Source organism: Sinohyriopsis cumingii, chromosome 2 (assembly GCF_028554795.1).
Source record: "Sinohyriopsis cumingii isolate HCF-2022 chromosome 2, ASM2855479v2, whole genome shotgun sequence".
Lineage (NCBI taxonomy): Eukaryota > Metazoa > Mollusca > Bivalvia > Unionida > Unionidae > Sinohyriopsis > Sinohyriopsis cumingii.
Window position 1 is genome coordinate 136,003,563 of NC_142962.1, and position 19,398 is coordinate 136,022,960.

At 36.6% G+C, this 19,398-nt stretch overlaps 1 protein-coding gene across 2 annotated transcripts in view; it reads right to left on the bottom strand.

The window, feature by feature from the left end:
• The window catches only part of LOC149805902 (zinc finger ZZ-type and EF-hand domain-containing protein 1-like), a 260,238-nt gene that overhangs the window by 212,610 nt on the left and 28,230 nt on the right, over positions 1–19,398 (bottom strand). For both annotated transcript variants that reach the window (XM_089950657.1, XM_089950656.1), the window contains exons 11-15: positions 15,592–15,738; positions 13,961–14,013; positions 10,874–10,952; positions 10,112–10,243; positions 2,821–2,937 (exon numbers count right to left, since the gene is read on the bottom strand). In XM_089950657.1, the coding sequence (XP_089806783.1) occupies positions 2,821–2,937; positions 10,112–10,243; positions 10,874–10,952; positions 13,961–14,013; positions 15,592–15,738 (528 nt within the window). The remainder of the gene's footprint in view (positions 1–2,820; positions 2,938–10,111; positions 10,244–10,873; positions 10,953–13,960; positions 14,014–15,591; positions 15,739–19,398) is intronic.

A 19,398-nucleotide genomic window follows, 5' to 3' on the forward strand; every position in this document is an offset into this window, starting at 1 on the left:
GCCTCCTTGCCTCTGGAAACTGAAACCTTTGAACTTAAATAAAAATGGAGATATTAGGTGACAATTATGCTTGGCTTTATACTGGCTATTGAAAAAAGCATGGAAAATCCAATGTGGGCCACAATAACCAACTAATATGATTTTCTTGATTCAAGGCAACAAACAATTTACTTGGGATACTTATCTTGAAAACCCAGATCCAGACTTTTTCAGCCTGTCTGTATTAATATGGACTGCAATGAGTCTACCAAGGACCCCACAACACCTGGAGATCATGACTATTTTGTTCCATCTCGAATCTAATGAATTCAGAACAGGATAACCACTTATTCACTTGTCCATTTTGGGTGGTAGTGTTAAACTCACCATGCAGATAAAACACAACAGGCCTGTTGGCCCTCCAACAATCTATAGACAACGCTTGTAACAAGTACAACAGAAAAGTTCCTTATGACCAAAACTTCATGTACAAAAATATCATGTGACAGATGTCTAAATCTATTATGTTTTGTGTAGAATATTTATATTTGCAGTGAAGTTGAGATCTTGTGTAAAATGCCCAAATAAAAGACAATCTTTGTCAATCCAATGTACACAATAACCTTTTCATCTCCTCATTCTGAGAATGGCTGGTGCTAAAACATAAACATGTTTATAAACACCAGCCTATATCACTGGAGTGTGTGTGTGTGATTTGGATTTTAATGCAGCTTTTAAAAAATTTCAGGCATATCATTATGATGTCTGCAGTGTGGCAGTTTATGGTGATGTCTAGATCTGGGGCACCATGCTGCAGACATGTTGCATCATGTTCCACCCAGTCCACATTATCCTGACACCAGGCTGACCAGTCCTAATACTAACCTCCTAATGCTGATTGCCAAGTGAGACAGCTGTTAGTACCATTTTTATAAGTCTTTGGTATGACTTGGCCAGGGTTCAAACCTGTGACCTCCCACAGCTGAGGTGGACTCTCTAACCACTTAGGTCACCAGAGCAGTATATCATTAGGTAGTTATACACTGACAAAAAAGAACTTATTGACAAAAGGACAGACAGACAGAATTTCAATGTTAAGTCAAAGGATTATAACCTATGGACAGTGACAACTCTTGGTAGATAGGAAAAATATCCTGCTGATATATGCACATTCAAGGTTCACGATTATGCCGGCAATGTCAGAATAACAGAACTGAAAACAGAAATTTTAAGACATGCAAAATTGATGAAAGACTAAAATTCATGCCAAAACTGATGCACAGGAAATTAGCTGAGTTCTCAGGGCTGTACAAATATTTTTTCACCCTTTTGTCCAGGACAAGTGATTTAGAAAAAGTGGCAAGCCACCACATCCAATCAAAATTGAGTTGTTCACATCTGAACACTGTTCCTACAAGAATGAGACAAGGGAAAAACACAACCTGAAAGGACTAAAAAAATAAGCAACCTTCCACTGCCAGTCATTTATACAAATACCTTTCACTCAAATACACCTGTTAATGGCTTCTCTCTGGCAGTAGTTATACTTTCAATGTGAAACTTACAAAGTCTCCTTTAGAAGTCAATTGCCTCTACCAGTTTCGGCCAATGTATAATGCACCACTGTTACACACTAATGGTTAGTTGTCAATGCATACTAAGGGAGGCAACTCATGAAATTCAATAGATGTCGCTAGGACAAAACACAACATTATCTGCTCGATACTCCAAGGTGAAGATAGGGTTAACATATTGGAACCACAGCTTGTGAGGAGGAAAGATTTCACCAATGTAAAGCTGCATGCCAAATACCTTTCACTCAAATACACCTCTAACGGCTTCTCTCCCAAAGGGGGGAGGGCATGTAATCAGGGGCTAAAATTCCTGTAATGACGTCAAGGAACACTGAAAATCAAATTGTATGAAATCTGAGGACACAAATTATGGCTGAAATCCAAAACATTTTGATGCAGTTAAGTTGCAGAAACCAAAGATAGGAGGATGAACAATTGGGGGACCATAGCTCTTTTAAAAGGGTCTAAACCCATATTAGGCAAATTTAAATCTGAGACAATGTTCAAGCTAAACTGCATCAGAATATGTTGAACGGTTACAAGCAACATCCCATGTAAAGACGATGCATTATTATATGCTCATTTTTGTATCCATTAACTTTACATTGTCAGAATCAGGGAATATTTTATGATACTGAACACCTTCATGTTGCACACATGTGCATGACATGTGTGCCCAATAGGAACTACTTTTAAACAAAACATGTACACTCATGTAGTAGACAGTTGACATTTTGGTTGCTTAAATTTGTTTCTTAATGAACTAAAGCAGTGGTTTCATGGACTGCCACATACCAGCTACTTTGCAATGTTCTGTGTTAACTTTTTTGAAACAATGTTTCAGATTTAGGCTAGTGATAGATGCCAGACAGGTCATAAAATTGCTGGGGTCCCTAAATAAAGCCTGCAAGTGACAAGGCATAAACAATTCTTCTTTAGCTGGTAATAAGAATGGCCAAAAATAAATACTTACAAGGGCGTGCAGTATATCCATCCCAAAAAACTCGTTCATATTTTCCCATACAAATTCAGTAATCTATAAATACTGATGTTATCTGGCAATAACCCCAAGGAAATGAACCTGAAATGCCAAATTCACCTACCACATGACATCCAGCTATATGAAAGTGGTGTAAAAGTATGCTGGATAGAGGAAGTGCGAAAGGATGGACAGGTGGACAGACAAATAAAGACAGTGATTACTATAGGGATACCACATCTTAATGTAGGGATACAACTTGGGTAGAGTCAGTCATGACCTACTTACACTGCCATATCTCTGATGAAAGCCTCAACTTCCTGAAGGACATAATTACTGAGAAATTGTGGTTTTTCACTGCTTGCTGGGGACAGGGACACCGGTGGAATGTGCTCCAAAGCTTTCCTGTAAATAATTGAATTATTATAGTCATAAGAAACAGATCATATGGTTTTGAATATGTGGAAAGAACATGGAGACTGAAAATATAATCTTTCTGAAACACAATCATACATGTGATTGTAGATGGCTGCAATTCAATTTATCTCTAAAGGAACATGAGCCAGTAAAGTTTTATACATGCATGTAACAAACTAGATTTCAAATCCTAAATACCATTTTGCTATCCCATTCTCACTGGCTGCTTTCCAACAGAGGGATGGAAAGATCTCTAATCAATTTCATCATGAACAAATGTACAGTTCCAATGCGATCTAAAAATGTGAAGCACATCTCTCTGGGCCAAGTAAGAAGAGAAGAAAGTGAAACTGGTGGTTACTGAGGGAAAACCAATCTTTTATAGTAAAATATGTTTCTTTGAAAATACTTACCCAAACATAATACCTAGGGAGAATTACCACTACCTCACAAAACCAGCCCTCCCAGATACTACTTTTAGCTCAAGGGAGCTAAAAGTTATCTGCCGACCCACTGGCGGTTGGGCAGAGTGATCTCACCTTATATATTAGACTTGGCGGCAAGGCATAAGGATATGTTAGTTAGTACTGGAGTAGAAGGCACGCTCGCTATGGAGGTAACTGCGGGGAGGCTGGGAGATTGTACGTGTATTATGATTGGGTAAGTATTTTTGAAGAAACATATTTTACTATAAAAAATTGGTTTCTTCTTCAAATACATTACCCAATCCTAATACCTAAGGAGAATGAGTAACAGGTGGAGGGAGGTACATCCTCTAACCACAGAGATAAATTTCCGATCCCCTAAAGTATGAGAGAAAGCTTTTAAGTAGCCAAACTGGAAGAGACTCCATCTATTGGGGTGTGGCTTCAAAAGGGAAAAAATGTTCCCCACGCAAATCCAGTAGAAGTCACAAGAACCTATTGACATGGAAGTGTGACCTGTTGAGCTGCCCATAAAACTGGTTCAAAAGTGTTCTTGTTCAGCCAGGTTAATACCCAAAATAGGTTCCCTTTGAGGCAGAGGGTTAATATTAGGCCGTGTATACTCTAAAGTTGCAAGGAGGTCGGATATGTCCTTGTTTTGTCCGATATCTTCAGGCCCATGATGACAAAAGGTGTCTGCTATCAATGAGTGATAGCTTTTCATTGTACTCTTTGGAGAGCCAGAGTATGAAATTAGCTATCTCCTATACTGATATCTGGTGAGATAAGATATGTTCATTGTGCACCAGTTGTTGCAAAGTGCCATTTGCCTTCATATACTTTAGAGTGGAGGGCCGTCGTGCCTGAGCAATGCTCTCCACTAATGGTTGTGACAAATGTTGGTGTCTGAGAGCCTGTTTGATGTGATACAGACGTACAGGTCCAGGAGCTTCGGGCAGGGATGAACAACTGCAGTGTTGGTTGTTTGAGTAGATATGGGTAGACCTGAATCTTCTGCAGGGTTTCTAATGCCATATTGATGAGGTAGTTGAGCTATGACTTCTCCCATCGAAGAGTGATGAAATGAGGTCACATGTTGATTCCCTTGTTTGCTGAAATCTGAGGTATTAGTGGTCGGTGTATGAGTTAAGGTTGGTCCAATCCAATGATAAGGCATCCACTGCCCATCTGTTGGGTCCAAGATGGGAGAGACAAAGAATGGGGTTTGGCAGTCCCTATTATCGTAAACTGGCCTACCAATGGTTGATCCCATCTAGTACAGATCTGCGTGAGATGGAGAGACCATTCCTTCTGTACTAGTCGACTGTTCCATGATGAAGGGACGATCAGCGTACTGAGGAGTCCCGGGATATGGTGAACTTCAAATTCTTGTTGATGATAACACCACATCAACAAGTCACACACCATGATGCAAAGGTCTTGCAACTGATATCCTTGTTACTGAAGATAATCACCATTGTAGGATTGAGTTCCTCCTTCTTGTCTGCGGAAAGTCCCACACCATGACGCAAAGGTCTGGGGACAAAAACAGTAGCAAAGCAGTAGAAGGCAACCAAAGAACTATGATGTCCACTGCCATGTTGAGCAATCTCATGCGGATAGAATTCTTTGAAAGCAAGGTGCTACCATGGGTCGTTCCAATGCCTGATCCTGAGAGAGACAAAGTATGGTGCCTGTTTTAATAAGTCCATACCTAAGTGAATCAATCATTGAGATGCTACTGAGTTGGATTTTTCTTTGTTAATGTTAACTCCAAATTGGTAACTAGGGCCTTCATGACTGGTTAGAGCTTGCTGATGTTGCTGCAGGATGTTGTCCAGGTAACCTGAGGTTGCCACCAAAGAAATGGTCCGGGTATGCACCATTACTCGACTTGTCTGATGAGGGAAGACCCCAGGGCCAACGAAAAGCCTCAAATGGAGTGTTCTGAATTGATATATGATGTTGTTTACAATTCTCAGGAACGTCCTGGGAGCCTATGAAGAGACATGAAGGTATGTGCCAATTAAGCCCAGAGTGAAGCAAAGTCTCCCTCGTTGATATTCAAATTGCACTGTAGGGTTCTTGAAGGGAACCAAGGGGCATGGAAAAATGATTGTGTTTTGGCCGATGACCAGATGTAGAGAGTTGTTTGCCATTGGGACCAAGAAAAAGTTGTCAAACGAATGATAGAACCATCTCGGTGCTATATCCATATGGTATTTGATTGGTGGAGCTATGATAGGACAGCATTCAGATGTTTGTGTCCTATGAGTGACCCTTGTGTCCTTTTGTTAAATTCCCATACTACCCCTGTATCAACGCTGTGGTTGCCGAGGGAGGGAAACACGTCTCCTTGATGGTTTGTTAGCATACTCATCCATCGGGACATTAAGCAAAGTGGTAGAGGACCGAGGTCGTGTTCTTAACTTGAGATTGACTCCATGTATGCCTAAGGTGTTCTGCGTGGAGTTTTAAGATAAGGTATATTACGTAGGTTTGAAGATAACCCAGGAAAATAAAAGTCCTGCACTAAATCTGAAGTGTAAACAAAGGCCATCAGAACCATATGTATGGAGTGTGGCTACGTTATCCCCAATGCAGCAAGATCACAGTCAATGCTGGGGTACCAAATGATTAGCTGTAAATATAGAACCACCGACAAACTGATGATAAAGGTGGACCAGAAAGTCCATAACTCTGCGAAGACTGCAAATGTTAACTAAGTCAGAACTGTCCATTCATTGTAAGATCAACAGATGCTGAGACAGGACATAGCTCCAGGAGCGGAAACATGTCTTCAATGGAGGTCAAACCCCCCATGCCCCTGTGTAGGACAGCATCAATGATACTGGTAGAATGATCAACATCATCTGGTTGTGTGGATAGGGCTACAGTCCAAGAAACACATTAGGACTTACCTGGTGAAGAGTGATGCAGTCTTATCGCTCACTAAACATGTAGAACGTCATGAATTAGAAACCATGACTTCAAAAACGTCGCTGAGTAAAAGGGCTCTTCTCGTGGCAGAGTGTAGAGAAAATGCGATGCAACATCTGTTGAGGCATGAGGATCTACTTGCCGAACCAGTGCTATGAGGTGGTATGAGTTAGACTAATCCCTGTAATAGTCATGTTTGACATACTACAAACTCAAGCTGTTACTGATTGAGCCAGTAATATTGATGATTGGCCATTTGTGATCCCTAGGCTGTTTGCAACGGAAATAGGCCATCTAAGTAAGCAAGATGGAACATCAGTTGGGACAGGTTATGGTATATTTGATCCATGCAACCTGTATGTATGTCTGCTGAATGAGAGGGAATTTAACTGTTTGTTAGCTCTGTCCCATTCTGAAGGAGGAATCATGTCAGACCCATAGAAGGCAAGGTAATGGGGAGTTCCCCAAAAGATGAGGCCTGTGGTGGTGACTTTGGTGCCGGAGCTGTTTCCAAGCGTGTCAATGTCCGGCGCTTCATTGTTAAAGGGTAAGATGAATTATCTCCCTTGCTCCCATAAAGGTTCACACAGCAGAAGAAATCAGCATACAGACTATTGACACCTTTGGTCTGAGCTGTATGTTGTTTGTGCTTTGCCCATAGTTCTAATCTGTAAGACAAAACAGAGCAAAATGGATAAAGTTGTAGCCCTGCACCTGTTCTAGAATGAAATGTCTGTGCTGAACTAATTCATTAAGAGGGTGACCCAGAAATTAATGTCTAATAAGGTAAGGAAGTATACAGGTAAACCATAATGACAATATCACCTGTTTACAAACCTGTGTGCCTGCACATGTTATGTTGCATACCATGTGACAATACCACCTGTTTGTGGTTGCAGAGTCATACAAAATATGGTTACCTGGAAAAACTGATGGCAGATTTCAGCGACCATGCTTACCTGTAGGGAGGTCAAGGACAGCCTATACAGGTAGAATCATTAAGCATGGTGTTCCAAGGCTAAAAATACCATGGTGAAAGAACTCACCTTGATATACAAAGAGAATGCAATTATACATATTTAAGGGGTAATTCAGAGCATAAAGACAAGCACACATGTAAATAATGTAGCCTGAACCTAACTATGAAGACAAGGGCAACAAGTGCATGCAAATAAGTGTTCAATCAACATGATATAAAGTTATGAAGATAAACATGACTCAAGTGTCACCTATATAAACATGCATGCACAGGAGGTGACTTTATGAACCATGCATAGAGCACTGAACTGTACTTGTCCGACTAGAACAGTATAAATACAGAATGTAGCAGTATCTACATTACACACAAATAACCTTCACAAAGAATGGAATAAAGGCACCATTATCGAGATATAACCGGTAGGTGTGACAAAATCCATTATGGGGCAATACTTGTAATTAAAAAAGGACCAGAGACCACCCATACAAGTAACTACACTAAAATGGCGCCCAGACACTATGAAAGCCTTGGATATAAAATTCACTTTGTACCCGTTAGTAAGGAAATTACACATATATAGGAATTATATGAGTACTAGAGGCTTGCACGTAAAATTAAGTATAGTTGTTACATGTCTACACTCTTACAAAATTTAACAGAAAAGAGTGAAGGAAGACAACAAGCTTTGTAAAATTGAAAAAATAATTTATTTCCCTAGAATATCAAGTGAAAAATGAGAAAAAAAGAACTTACAGTTTTATGAATCAAATCCAAAAATAATTCAAGAATTAAAAAATAGAAGTCCAAGTAATAAAAAGTCCTGAATTGAACTAAGATCGAATCCTGATGAAATCCAAAAATGGAAGACAATGACATCTGTTGTAACCTGCAAAGTGATACAGTGTCAACAGTCTCTTGTTGAATCACAGAAAGTATTATTCCAGTTTTTGAATTCTGTATAAATTCTGATAAATGTCCTTGTCCAAGAATTAATTTAGAACACTAGCATTTCCAGGGAAAAGAATCACTTGAATTCAACAGGGTTAAAACAGAATTCTAAATGATAAATTCAAAGACTTTTGCCAAACTTTCAAACACCACAAACATACATTTCCAAGACCTATTTTGCTAACATTTTGTACACAAGTTATGTTATATGAGAAAACAATGAATGCAAAATACTATAATATTGTTTCATGATGAAATTCAAACAATAACTAATTTCCTAAAATTGCTTTATAATGATCTGTAAGATAGGTTAACATTCATTGTTATTTCAGAAATATGTAACTTATGCATCAGATTGAACACAAAATAAATTGTTCTCTTAACAGATATCAGCAATGCTTTAATTGCATTATTATAGTTGTTGTTTTTTCTCTTCAATCATTTTGGAAAGAGAGGCCACCGCTGTGATTATGGAAAGAAATTAAAATGTTTGGGTTTATTTAAATTTTCAAAGACTTTTAAAGACCTCAGGATAATCTGTTCAATTTTCTCAAACTTTCAAGGCCTTGAAAATGCTACCTGATTTTCCCCCGACTTTCAAAGACCTTCAAAGATCATAAGAACCCTATTTAAAATAATTTGAAGAAAATAAAAAAATGACCCCAAACTGGTCACAACATAAACAACCTGGCATCTCAAGTGTTAAGGCATGACTGACAATTCTTTCTCAATACATCAGTAATAAGTTGAACTAAGACATAAAACAGATTCCTGGATGGGGGTCAACTTTCTAGAAATGGAAGTTTGTTAGATGATAAACATCACGTATTCTAGATATAGCCTTGACTTAACTTAATAATTTTTACTCTGAGAAAGAATGTTAACTTTTTATTTATTTTAAAGTTGTTTACTAAAACTGTCAATGGTTCTGAATCAAGGTCAGAAACTAGATACAGTGTTTCTATTATTGGGTGTTTACCAACGAAAATTTAAAAAAAGACAGGTCAAACAGAACTGAACGTAATTCTTTTAAAGAATCAAGTCCAATAAACAATATTACATTACAATAGCATGTAATGGAATAAAATAAAGAATAAAAACATCAAACAATTAGATCAAATATACATAACATAGCGCAAATGGACTGTGAAGTTGCTTAGGCTCCATGTGCATGTACCAAATGTGTGATGATGACAAAGTGTGACTAATTTGTAAAGGCAGAACTTTGTCATGAGAGAAAGAGAGAAAAAGTTGGAAATATAGATGGAGTATACTTTCCTTAGAAGTGAAAAAAACTCCTCCAACTTAAAGTGACACATCTTCCATGTAGCTTTGGGTTTGTGAGGTCTCTTGTGACGAGAGCATGCTTCTTGGCACAAGCGGAAGTAATAACTGACATATCCTTACACCTTGCTGACAAGTCTTATATTTATGGGGAGATCACTCTGCCTGGCCACCAATGGGTCAGCAGACAATTTTTAGCTCTCTTGAGCTAAAAACAGTATCTTGGAGGGCTGTATATGGGAGGTAGTGGTAATTCTCCAAGGTATTATTGGACTGAGGACAAATGACCACCATTACTGTCCAGGTCTAAGTAAACAGTACTGGCAATGAATGATATTGTCGGTCAACTGCCAATGGTCAGTTTTTTACTACACCTCCCACCATGTCTCTAAAGATGTAGTAAGAGGTATAATGCATCACTATTTATATACCGATGGGATAAATCCTATAGTCTCTAAAAATACAGTAACTTAAAATATACATAAACTGATGGGATAAATCCTATAGTCTCTAAAAATACATTAACTTAATGTATTCATAAACTGATGGGATAAATCCTATAGTCTCTAAAAATACATTAGCTTACTTGGAGTGTGTTAATATGCTGGTCCTCAGATGTGGCGCAAGTGGTATTGACGATTTTACTGAGGATGCAAGGACTTGAAGGAACCACATCGCAGAGGCATCTCCCACACTCACCCCTACTTCCTTCACCACTCTGAAAATAAATGGACTATATAGGCTATGTACATAAATGCTTCATCAGCAAATTTGGTCCATACTGACCCCAAGTTTGACAACTCTTGTCCTAAGCAAAACTTTGTGATACTTGATTCTCAAGATGCGAGATTGATAACATAGTCAAAAGAAAGAGTTATATCGATCTTACAATTAGAATTATGGATAATAATTAAATACAGCTTTATCCACCTGAAAATGACTGCAAATAAATTCCTATAAATTTATAATGTGCAATCTTGATGCCTAAGATGATTGTGTAACATGGTAATTGATTGGGGGAAACTTGAGAACCATGACCACAAATAAGCAACCACTAACCCTTGCACATACTGGAGCCTATCAATCAAGCTCAGAACCTCAGAGGTCCAAATAAAATGTATTGCCACAAGTAAAAGTAAATACATGTATGTGAACAAGTATAAATGAAGTAAAATGAACATATATAACTAAGTGTATGTTGTTCACATAAGATACCAGAATGACACAAACATGGAAATGTTCCAGATGAATTAATGAAACTATATACCTTGCCCTGGTTTCCTGGATTCAGAAGTTACTATGATATAGATTTTACTGTATTGTAATAGTCCTGATTCTGGTGAATTACCTGTAACCTACTGCCTTCAACCCATGGATCCTTGTATCACAGCCATCATTCTTACATCTTTTGATGTTTATCTGAACAACTGAAAAATGCAAAAATTTAAATGTAGTGAAGAAAATCATCATACATTAAGCAAAAGGTTTGGAAAGACTTGATTTTGAATTCAGAAAATGGATAAGGAGTATCAAAAGAAAATAATTCATAAAACATACTATGAAATGCTTTAGTCATGTGATGGTGGATGAAAATTTAATGTGTAATTTACTAGAAGTTGTTCTTTAATATACGATGTGGCTAATTTAGGACTTATTTACACTGATTTTCAAAGTTTACCCACCCCCATTTCTTCATGAAGTGTTTACCTAAGCTATGTTTATGCTGAACCATTATTACTGGTCAGCGCATGTGTCCACTCTCTGCGCATGTCGGATAGCACGGTTGCAGCGCGTGTATACATTTAATTTTATATATGCTTTTCAACCAGTCCAGCATCAGGTCAGGCAGATTCGCTCTTTGCGGTTGTTGAAGCTTAATACAGTCACCTTTGTTTGACGTTAGAAGAGACTTGGTTGTCTAAAGAGTTACTCAACTTAGACGACATAATCGTCCATCCACCAAAAGCAATCCTTCACTGTAAATGCTTATTTAACTAATTATTTACTTTAAATAAACCATATTATTTTCAATGGAATTTTATCTTTGCTTCCTAATTTCAGTAAGTATCAATTTCACTTTTAATGAAATTAGCCATCTTTATATTTCTTCTCTTTTTCGTTCAACTTTTAGAACTTACTTTCTCTCTCTCCAATATCTAAACTGTATCATTGAATACCCTTTTTAAATGAAACGATGCTGGGTTTGAATAAATGAAATATGTGGGGACTATCTGAAGGCTTCACTCCATCCATTCGTCCACTATCTTTGCTGGTGTGCATCAGCTTCTCCCCCTTCCATCAATCACATAAACTAATTATTGAGGTCTAAAAATCGGAGAAAGGCCTATTTAGGTTTTGTAAAGAATTGCCCCCCATTACAGTAATAAAGCTATCTCTCTGAACAACTTTTGTTCATTGCAAAACAGTAATCTGCACTGAGGTACATTTATTTTTACTGTTTATGACAAAACTTTCTTCATAATTAATATAATTTTGTTGCAAATTCCACTTTTAAAATACTGCCCAGTTTCTTTTTAGGTAATTATCTTTCAAAAACCTTGATTCTTTAGAAAAGGACTTTTTATTGTAAATTAATTGTCTTCATGAAAAAGTTACCTGGCAAATTATCAATATAAATTAATTTCCACTACCTACCAAATCTAACCCTCCCAGAGAGATGAATTTTTTTGTCTTTCCCAACTATACATAATAAAGACAATAAAATCAGTACTGTGGGATGTAACTCGTCCAACATATTAAAATTACCTCCTTTTGTCATTGCTAGTTGACTGCCTGTATACTAAATGTTCTTCAGTTAAGTTGGAGCAATATATCAATAAGGAGGCTTGCTTTTGTGGGAGAGTTTAATCATAATGCAGTCAATTAAGTCTTCTCATGGAAACATAATTTACAACAAAAATTCCCTTCTCTACTGAACAAGTTATCCAGTCTCATTACCATTAATAGAACAGGAAAGAGAAGGAGGAGATGCTTGAACATCCAAACTCTTTGTTGATCAAGAGGAAATTATGACAAGTAATCATGTGAAGGATAAAACTACTCTTCTAGTTAGCACAAAAAGGATAACTGCCAGTATAATGATTAAGATGAATATTAGGCAATGGGTAAGGGGAAACACATGACATTCCCTTACAAAGGAAAATTATTGGTAAATCCAGAAAAAGCATTACATCAATTCCCATTATGCGATTATGCTTGCCTTAACAAAATTTGGTGGAATATGAACCACAAAGTATAGTTACCTTGCTTTTGCTCTTCCACAGGAAGGAAAGGTCTTTCCTAACCACGATGAATGCTTTCAATGTATTTCAGATAGCACTTGAAAATACACACTAGGTCTTGGGACTCTGACTCATTCTAATGGTATAATTAGCAAAGGGATAATTACTTTCTGATTTCCCATATATAGCAAATGGTTCGTGGGCATGAATCCTGGTTGCTTTCGTCAGGATCCTGAAACTATTTGAATGGAACCAAAGATTTTTTGGATCAAACAAAAGGCATTCTGCTGAAGCTAAAGATATCAAGAAGCATGACTCATAATGATAGCAACTTTACTGACATTGTAGTCCAAGGCTCAAACTCAAAGGAACCAAATCCTGCAAGAATCCATGAGAGATTCCATCTGGTGAACAATAGGAATGACAGAGCTGGTTCAGATCGAAGTTAACTAACAAGGCAGAAAGCTTCTTTTTGTGGCCTATATCCTTTCTCCATTGATGTCTGAAGGTACTGGAAATCACTGAGTTAACTGATTCTAAAGTCTTCTGAGGAGCAAGAACAGAAATCAGACAGCTGCAGAACTGAGGACCACAAAGGAACAATGTCACTGGTACCTGAACCAGCATGAAGCACCCATCTGTTGCATTAAAACAGGTAGAATCAAGCGTGATGAAACTGAAGCCTGGTGCCTGAGGAAAAATGTTGGCAGGTTCAAGAGGCGAGAGTCACTGTCATTTATTCAGAGCTTTAGTGGAGGAGAAAACGGGTCTTTTCTCCCCTGTATTAGACTTTTGTCGGTACTGCAATGATTGTTGGCATCTCAATTGCCAATTGTGATTGAAATAACTACTGTTGAATATAGTTTGTTCTTCTATGGTTTATATTTTCTGAGAAATTTATTAGGAGGTAAACTGACACAAAGTTGACGATATGAAATGAGACAATAAATTGAAAAACATCTAGTCTACAGGCAGCCAACTTACACTGACAAGCAGAGGTATTTATAACAGTATCCTGTACGATTTTCTTCCCATAGATACTACTTTTATAGTCTATACTGTATATACATAAAGAAGTATAAATCTTTCTGCATTTCTAAGAGGCTGGGAACTGTAATTGATCGAGAAATGTTGCCGTAGTAAAAACTCAGAGTATATAATGAATGGGTCCAATACAAGAAATGATTACTTACTTGGATAGTGTGTCTTCATGTTTTTTAAGAGGACAATATCTCCTGTCACATGGCTGAAACGATTCATATACAAGGAATGTAATAAGGTGAAGATAGAATATTATCATTAATAACTCTTCTGATCAAATTTTGAAGCAGAGCAGCTTATCAGTATGTACCATACATACTTGCTTATGAGTTTAATTGCAAAATGTACTGTCCCTATTTTCCTAGAACTACCCACCCCCCAAGTTTAAAAATAAAATAATAAAAAAATATTCCTGAAATTGATTTGTGCATCACACTGAACTGGTTTAGTCCAGTACTTCAAATGCTAAGTACATTATCATAATAATAAAAATATTTAAAATTTTTAAAAAATTAAGAAAGAACTATCTACCCTGATTTTAAAACCAGTACAATAGGAAATACATACATTTTATGGCGGAGGGGTCTAAGTGAGTATATATGGTAATCTAGAAGATGAACTTCCTTTCTAAATAGATTTTTGTACATGTAAAATCATACCTAAAAGTATCCTATTTTCATGACCGACACTGTATAGGTCATGTTCTAAGAATAGTTCCGTAATATTTATTGTGTCTGAGTAAACAAACATCATATTTGCATAAAATGAATAACTTCTGAGCAAAGGAATCATTTTCTACCTAAAAGCACTATTTGACTAAACATCATTATCTGCTACATACATTTAAGAGTCCAACTGCAATAGCACTGACTCACAGTGACACCCTAATTTACTTAAAGACTCATAAGCTAGTATATTCCAAAAACATTTGTATCATACCAGTAAAACTATTTCATATAGGGATAAGCAAGCACAAAGAAAATTGGATAATGAAGGAGAATGTATTTACCTGTTTTAAAACTTGAATTTTATATCTTCAGATTCAAAACTACCAAATGGTACCATGAAAACTATATGATCTGGAGCACCTTACTGAACCTATGTAAAATCTATGCTTCTGAAGTGCACAGTTATGTAATTTGTACTTTACATCCTCCATCCTACTTCCACCAACAAAATGCAAAGTAACTGCAAACCCATCAAATTTACATTGTCTGAATATTGCAAAGTAATTGCAAACCCATCAAATTTACACTGTCTGAATATTGCAAAGTAATTGCAAACCCATCAAATTTACACTGTTTGAATATTGCAAAGTAATTGCAAACCCATCAAATTTACACTGTCTGAATATTGCAAAGTAATTGCAAACCCATCAAATTTACACTGTCTGAATATTGCAAAGTAATTGCAAACCCATCAAATTTACATTGTCTGAATATTGCATATTCCTGTGGCTTAATTTATTAAACAAATAAATTACTGTAAAATATTTTCAAACATCACACTTAATAAAATAAGCCAATGAACATCCTTCATGGAAAGTTATATACTGCTGAAAATTGTCCTGTATTTTATGCACTGTGTGTTGATCTCTTTCTAGAAGCAAGTTTTGTATCTAAAGATACTGCACTCATAATTCTGACAACAGAATTAATGAATCATGGCATCTACATTTTTAAAGATGTCTTAAAAAGTGTACAAGTATCAATTCTAATGTCACAATCCATGGTACAATTATAGTATATCTGATGCCAATGAATATCTTTCAAAAGTGACTTACCCAGGAATTCGGACTTCTTTTATCTCATGCAGATTTCGCATAGTTCTGCCTGCTGACACTGTAACTTGTTCTGGCATATAACTCGAGTCTGAGGAAGCAACAGCAATTGCCAGGGTTTTGATCACGACGTTGGATCTCATATTTAATCTGAAAATACAATACAAGGAGTTTGACAACATGTGTACCATATTTTTCCCTGTTTATAATGCATACCCCAAATCAAACAGCAAAGACCCAGACCTGCTGTCAAACATTGCACTGGTATATAAATATCAATGGCGGTTCTTTAAAAGCATGAGAAAACAGGACAGCATTGCCCACCTCATTATGCAGCCACAGATAATGATCTGAATTAAGCAACTGTAAATTTGTGAGCATGTGATACACATACAAAACAACATTCATATTTTGTTCCAAGTTTGTGGAAAGAATGAATTTGATACATCATTATGATACATCATGTGTTCCCCAACAAGTGTGGATGTTGGAGGTCAAGGGTTTGAACCCCAGCTAAGTCACACCAAAGACTGATAAAAATGGTACTAACAGCTACCTCACTTAGCACTCAGCATTAAGAGGTTAGTGCTAGGACTGCTCAGCCAGGTATCAGGATAATGTGAAAGGTTGGGACATGATGCTACATGTCTGCGGCATGATGCCCAGTGATAGACATCACTACTATAAACTGCCACACTACAGACATCATAGCGATATGACTGTCAAATTGTTAAAACTATGTTAAAAATCCAAATCACACACCCCCAAGAAGTGTTCATACATATCAAGCTCGTTCCCTTCCCAAACCCAGAACAAAGCAAAGATTTTTTAAATTGATATCTATCCCTTTTTATTTCCAATAGTTCCAGCTGCACACTGTGAACTGAACTCAAAACAAACAAGAAGGGACTGATGCTCTCATGTCCAGAAAGAATTTCAAGGAATTCAAGATATGACCACCACTTGTTTTTAAATTAGCCAATGTGGCAACCATACTGGATGCCATTGCAGGATTGACACAAAGTTATCAAATATTGAGCTGAAAATCATCTGAATGTGCAAAATAATCACACATCATAACTGCTAGCCAAACCTTTATTTTTTCAGTAAATCTTTCCTATATTTAGAAAATGTTCCTGTTTGTTTCATATGAAGGGGAGAAGTTCTCCCAAAATATTTAGTTCTAGAATAGACCTGAAGCCAACTACTTTTGTAGTACTAATCAAAATGCATCTCCTTTCATGGTTCTCTATATAACAGGACATATACTCTATGTAACCGGATGTATACTCTATATAAAAGGATTTATACGGGGTGCAGCAAAATCTGTCAGATCATGAGCTAAATTCCAAATTTTAACCTACACCAGTAAAATATGAAATGTTTGTCACAGTGACATTTGAACATATGGGTGTCATACTAAGAGAGAGGTATACAAACATCTAGTTTACTGATTCTTGCATTAAAAATGCTTAAGAAATAAATGCAGAACAAAATGCTATCAAAGTCAGTGAACCATGACATGTGGGTCACAGTGATCGACTTTTGTCAAGAGGCTGAAGTACTCATCAAGATATATTCCCTCACCAAGTTTCATGATACTTTGCATAACGATATGTATAGAGGATACAAAACATAATGGATCATAAGCTAAACATTATAACTTAGCCAAGTCAGTAAAATGTGAAATGTAGGTCACAGTGACTTTTTCTTGCAAGGGTATGGTACTGTTATGAATTTTACATGAATACATATAAACTAGTTTCATATGCAGATGGATATTCTGAGACTGTGTTAAGTTCGATGTATTACAAAACAAATGTTCTGTATGATTGATATTATGTACAACGTTCAATGTATTTCACGATGTCCGCCATCTTTGTTTTGGAGGCACTTTATGTACTGGAGGCACCTCCAATGTGTCATATCATTGGTTTACATTGTTTCAATGCTGTAAATCACACATATACTAGTTTCATATGCAGATGGATATTCTGAGACTATGTTAAGTTCGATGTATTACAAAACAAATGTTCTGTATCATTCATATTATGTACAACATTCAATGTATTTCACAATGTCCGCCATCTTTGTTTTGGAGGCAATTTACGTACTGGAGGCAACTCAGGTTTCCACTACACGGTATATGCAGTCATTATTGAACAGCAATAAACCGTCGATATAACTAGTTTTTACGTAGAATAAGTTATGCTCAACAAGAAAATAATGCACTTACCTTCTGCTGCGAGGATAACGCATTAGGATGGCGCATGTTCTAATTTTCCCACACCACCAACTTGTTTGGAGGCCAATGTTTACTGTTTATACATGTGACACAAGGATTTTAGTGTTTGACCATACGTTTGCGATTAAGATTGTAATAATATAATTAGCATTTAATGTTTGTTTTGTATCTCAATAATTTAACAATATTTAGTATTTATTGAGTCTTAAATACTTGTTAACAATATGTACTATTTTGGCAGAGTGTTACACTGTGTAGTGCAACCGAAGGTTATAAATATGGGTGTCACGCAAACCAGTCAGTTTCCCTTCAACCAGCATCAGGTTCGTATGCAACTGCAATATATAATCAGCTTCCAAAAGTGATAAGGAATGTTATCATTCTCCTAGTAGAAATTAAGTAGAAATAATCATATTAGAAAATATACATAGTAAATTTATGTACTAAGGAAAATCAAAGCCAAAGATAAAGTGTTGAGTACTCTTACGCAGAGATATAGGGCCTCCATAACGCTATTTCAGTACATTTGTATGACTTTATATTTTTATCGTAAAAGAAATGGTCACACGTTTCGCCTGTTAATTCTATTTATTTGAATCCATTTGTATTGGGATTTTAATGTTACCCCTATAAACATTATAAAATTATTATAGTAAATTATATTTGATCAATATTATTATTTAATACTAACTGTTGAGACTGCTGGTTATAAGTATATGTACGTTCTGTTATACTAATTTATTTATTGACTAGGAAGAGAATATGTGAATTCTATTATATCGAATTGTTTATTGACATGTTAAGACTAAAATAAATCCTCTATTTTTCTCATTCAGATTTTATGTTGTTTATATACTTTGATAAATAATCTCCTCACAGATAAGTAGCTAGTATAAGAAGCCATTATTTCTACAAGGATTTCGTCTGTTATCAGACGACGTACTATGTACTACCAGTACATTATACTATTGCAACCAATTCAAAGTCTCAGTTTGAGGATTGCCAAACCATCGAAACAAGAAGAAATTCTCTAAATATAAGGGAGCTTGCGCTGGGAAATTAACCCCGGGGTGGAGCACGTTACAGTACTAATAGAGATGCTTAATCATCTAGTCTGATGGTTTTTCATGAAAATCTTGGGAAATAAAATAAAAACACCGATTTTAGCAAAAGTCAGTGAAGCATGAAAAGTCAGTGACCGACATTAGTGATGAGGGTGTTGTACCTAGTGAAGATTCATCCCCTCAGTTTCATGTTTCCATGTATAATACTATTCAAACAGTGTGCAAAATACCTAACTAGATGTGACAACTTAATCAGGAATGTATAACACAGGCACAGTTAGCATCCTCCCCTGGAGGGGAAGTCGGTGATATGAAACCCACTCCAGAACGTTGGTTCGATGACGCCCATGCATAAGCTTTAATGTGTTAACACCAATGAAGATGCTGACACTTGGGGCAGTACAACAGCTCTCCTATAAATCATTCAAGTGTGCTAAAATGTATCTGAGGTTTCTTTACACAATTCTCTGACCACTTCAGTGGCCTAAGTGGTTACAGCAT